A 4,226-nucleotide genomic window follows, 5' to 3' on the forward strand; every position below is an offset into this window, starting at 1 on the left:
GGTTGAGGTTGAAGTTGAGCCGCGAGATTTCGGTTTCGAAAGGGCTATGATGTGTGGATTGTGTGGCTAAATCGGTTTGTTTCGTCATTCGTGTCTGGCTCTGCGGTTCGCGGCGAATTGCCGCAAGTAGTTGGCGCATTTGTCTCGTTTTTATCTGGGTTATCATTTCTAGGCGGCATCTCGAGCACTGGCTTTCGTTTTAGCACAGGCACTAGATGATGGGTTTACCCCGGGAAGGTTAAATTTTATGGATTGGGAGGACGGTCTACAAGTGAAAGATAGCATATCGACCTGAGATAGTGAGGGGAAACCATGGCATTTCATTCAATTTATCTCTTTCGAAGGCTATCCTCGACTCATACTATAATCTTTCTGTTTTCCTATGCTATACTATTTGTTAGCTCTTTGGTAGAGTTTCTCTATTTTCAGGGCTTGAAGATGGTTATAAATCTTGTAATTCAAATAAAGAGTGTGTGAAATCACGAGCTTTAAGTGTGACTGGAGCTTCAATTTTCCGCATCGATAGACTTGTGTGTGCTCAATCTTGAGGCATGCATTGCTTTGACTATTCGATGTGTCTGATTTTAGGGTTCACTTGAATTGCCTGTATCAATTAATTATTGCCTCCCATCTTATGGTTTATTTGAACCATTTCAAATTCCAATAATCTCGAGAATGAAGTTGGCCCATTTCTCCTTTTTATTTGTATTTTCCCTTTGAATATCAGTATTTTAATCTTCACGATTTTCCTCTCTTCATTAGCTCTCAGGTGCAATATCTATATTTTCTCATTGATATTCAGTTTAAGGCTTGAGTCTTGTAGCTGCTTGCAATAATCTTGTGAAAAAGGTGTTCACTTGAAAAACTTTTGAAGGCTTGGGGATTGTCCCCTCTACAATTCTAGTACATAGTACATTATGTTGTTCTTGTCAAACATCATTACTCTCTGGTTGATGGTGCAGTTCAGCTTGGGACTTGGTTCAAATTTTAGCATAATTTTTTTAACCTGAGTTCAGCTCCTTATTTTGCATGTTTCCACCAGTAGGCAAGCCCCTTACATAATTTGATATATGGACTATGCACCTTTTATGTTCTCTTTGATTGAATAGTGATTATCAAGTTTGGCCGGTGGTGTACTTCCTTTCGCAATAGCTTGAAACTAATGACATTAGGGTGTGAAATTCTCTGCTCAGGTACAATTTATGTTCTCTTTTGTAGATGTGCTCCTCTATTTAATTCTTGTTTGTTTGTTGAATCGCCATTACCAGCATTTGCCCCTGAAATTTCATCGATTTTACATAAATGGAATCCTCCAAATACACGTACATGGCAAAGTGGACTGAGCCATTGACCGAATTGTTTGTAAGTCTGATGGTAGATGAGGTAAAAAATGGAAATCGCACATCATGTACCTACAACAGAGTAGGGTGGATTAACATTGAAAAAGAATTCAATGAACAAACAAGACTTCACTTTAGTCAACCACAGTTCAAGAACAAGGCACAGAAACTGAAGAGACAATATGGTAGTTTTAAGAAGTTGCTTTCAACAACGGGATTTGGATAGGACGATGACAGCAAGAGGGTTGTTGTGAACGATGAAACTGTTTGAGCAAATCACATTAAGGTGATGTTACTTACTTAGGTCATCTTATTATTGTAACCTCAAATTTCAAATTTATAAAATGTTGAGTACTACCTGACATTATTTTGAAAATGGCGCAGGCTAATACTAAATGGGCCAAGTTCAGGAAGAACGGATTTCCTTTGTATTCACAGCTTTGTGTTGTGTTTGGGGATACATACGCCACTGGGGAGTTTGCAATAGGAAATGCGCAAGCGTGGCACCGTCGGAGGGTACAGGTGACAGTGGTGGTGGTGGTGACAATGATGTTCATGTCAACCTAAGCGAACCTGAACTGTTTTTCGAAACCCAAGCTGATGTGGAACAATTTAACGTGTCGGTGAGCCCACATCCAAAAAGTCACACGTTGGATAGGACTCCAAATGCCAAGAGGAGGAGAAAGAGCAATTCGCATTCATTTGACGCGACCTGCAAAGCCATTCAAGAGATGATCAAAGCTAAGACGGTTCAAATATCAAGTGCCTCCGTCACCTCATAGTCCTTAATACCTGTGGACCCTTACTTTATAGCAACCGTGGGTGCTGTCCTAAATGCCATGCATGACTTGGACAAGGTTCTTTACATCAAAGCTATGAAACATGCTGTCATTAATGCCTCTTGGAGAGAGGGCTTCCTGACATGTCTTCCCGAAATGAGAGTTGCCTTTATTGAGGCTATGGATGAGTAGTTGGGGGCTCTTGAGTAGTTGTTGGGCTATAGTATGCCGTTTTATGTTTGAGTTCATTTCGGCTTCACTTATGTATTTCAGACATTGACTTGTCTTTATGACTATGCGTTTGTGATGATGTTGAGACTTTGCTTTAATGTGATTGAATTCCATAATTATCTGTTGAGTGGTATTAAATTCCCAACATATCAGTTCAAATGTATTGGCTTCCCAACTGACATGTTGAGTTTGTCTTCTTCTTTCGCATGATGGCCTAGGTAATATGGAAGGGGGTCAAAGTAGCTGGTCTAATAATCAAGTAGCATCAAGTGAAACAATTGTATCGAGTTAACAAGACTTTGATGAGGATGGGTTGAAAATATTGTTGGCATGATTGTGTACTGCTTGGTTGCATAGGTCCATGCACAGGACAGAACGTATTAGGGACAGCGTATTGACAGGACCCCAATAATATTAGCAAGCTTCTTCATGGACGTTCAGATAGAGTATACGAAGCATTTAGAATGGAGAGACATGTTTTTCTTAACCTTTGTGGTTTGCTCAAGTCAAGAGGTTGGTTGGCAGACAGTCGATATGTTAGGGTAGATGAACAGGTTGCCATGTTTTTATTAATGATTTGTCACAAGAACTCCAACAAAGTTTTATGTGAGAGATTCCAACGTTCAGGAGAGACTGTTAGCAAGTACTTTGCAGCGGTGTTGAAAGCTGTTTTGGAATTGGCGAAGGAGATTATCGTACCTCCTTCGTTTGATGTTGTCCCAGAAGAAATTCGGATTGAGCCAAAGTTTAATCGTTACTTCAAGGTACGTTTTTCGTACATTTCCTTGCACCATTTGATTAGTTTTGCTCACAATCTTGTCTAATGTATGTATTTAATTAAATGACAGGGGTGCGTAGGTGCTATTGATGGCACCCATATTCATGCTACCGTACCTGAACATATGCAACCACGATTTAGAGGTAGAAAAGGCACAACCACTCAAAACGTGCTGTGTGTGTGTTCCTTTGATATGCGATTTACTTTTGTGTATGCTAGTTGGGAAGGATCAGCCAACGATTATCGGGTGTTGTCGGCCGCACTTGACACACCTCACCTATAGTTTCCTCGACCACTCGCAGGTGCTATTTTGATATATAAATGAGTATTTGTGTTTATGATTTTGCTAGGATTGCATTTCATGATCAATCCATGAATACTTTGTTGTAGGCAAGTACTACGCCGTCGATTCTGGTTATGCTTCAAGTCCAGGATTTTTAACACCATTTAAAGGCGAACGGTATCATATACCAGAATTTCGATGAATCGGGGGACCAACAACAGCAATGGAATTGTTCAACCACAGGCATTCTTCATTAAGGAATATCATTGAGAGATCCTTTGCGGCTTTAAAGAATCGTTTTGAGACAGGTGCCTCCATTTAAATTTGAAAAACAAACACAGATTGTAATTGCATGCTGTGCAATCCATAACTACATCATTGAGCAAGATAAGATGGATAAGTGTTTGTCCATATATGGAGATCCGGATTATGTGTGTGAACCTACTGAATAAGGTACAGACGATGTAGTAACGACCGAAGAGGGAGCCGAGATGAACATTGTTAGGAAACGTATTGCCAATAAAATGGCTAGGGATAATCATATGCCGCAGATTCCATGAAATTCGGTTTTCCTCTATTGTATTGTACTTCCATTATTATTATTCAAGGATTATTTGCTTTTTTTGCCTTTTGTAATGTAATGTTGTATTGTAGGATTCGTATTATGTGTAATTGAGGATTTGGTACCAGGTCTTCTTGTAATGACATGTTATTTTGGAATTTATGTTCTTTTTATTTGAGGATTCAAAAAAATGTACTAGATTTTGCCTCGAATATCATGCATTGTAGGTTAAGATAAATAATATTTTGCAATT

The 4,226-nt window shown here is 39.3% G+C and overlaps 1 protein-coding gene and 1 long non-coding RNA gene across 2 annotated transcripts; both read left to right on the plus strand.

The window, feature by feature from the left end:
• The first annotated feature begins 569 nt into the window (after positions 1-569).
• LOC130134866 (uncharacterized) lies at positions 570-2,466 on the plus strand. Its single transcript, XR_008814382.1, has 2 exons — positions 570-1,626; positions 1,725-2,466. It is a non-coding gene; the product is annotated as an uncharacterized LOC130134866 (long non-coding RNA).
• Positions 2,467-2,773: 307 nt separating this feature from the next.
• On the plus strand, positions 2,774-3,422 carry LOC130134880 (uncharacterized). Its single transcript, XM_056302676.1, has 2 exons — positions 2,774-3,114; positions 3,199-3,422. Exons 1-2 carry the CDS (start codon positions 2,815-2,817, stop codon positions 3,409-3,411), a joined length of 513 nt encoding a protein of 170 aa, XP_056158651.1. The 5' UTR covers positions 2,774-2,814; the 3' UTR covers positions 3,412-3,422.
• The last annotated feature ends 804 nt before the right edge of the window (positions 3,423-4,226 follow it).

The sequence above is a fragment of the Syzygium oleosum genome, unplaced genomic scaffold (assembly GCF_021117445.2).
Source record: "Syzygium oleosum isolate NSW1041296 unplaced genomic scaffold, Sole_v2.1 Sole_v2.24, whole genome shotgun sequence".
Classification (NCBI taxonomy): Eukaryota; Viridiplantae; Streptophyta; class Magnoliopsida; order Myrtales; family Myrtaceae; genus Syzygium; species Syzygium oleosum.

Excerpts from the sequence above, each read along its gene's own strand:
- LOC130134880 (XM_056302676.1), top strand. The coding sequence starts at position 2,815 with ATGGAGAGACATGTTTTTCTTAACCTTTGTGGTTTGCTCAAGTCAAGA. Across the intron at positions 3,115-3,198 it reads AGTTTAATCGTTACTTCAAG|GGGTGCGTAGGTGCTATTGA; the intron begins GTACGTTTTTCG and ends ATTAAATGACAG.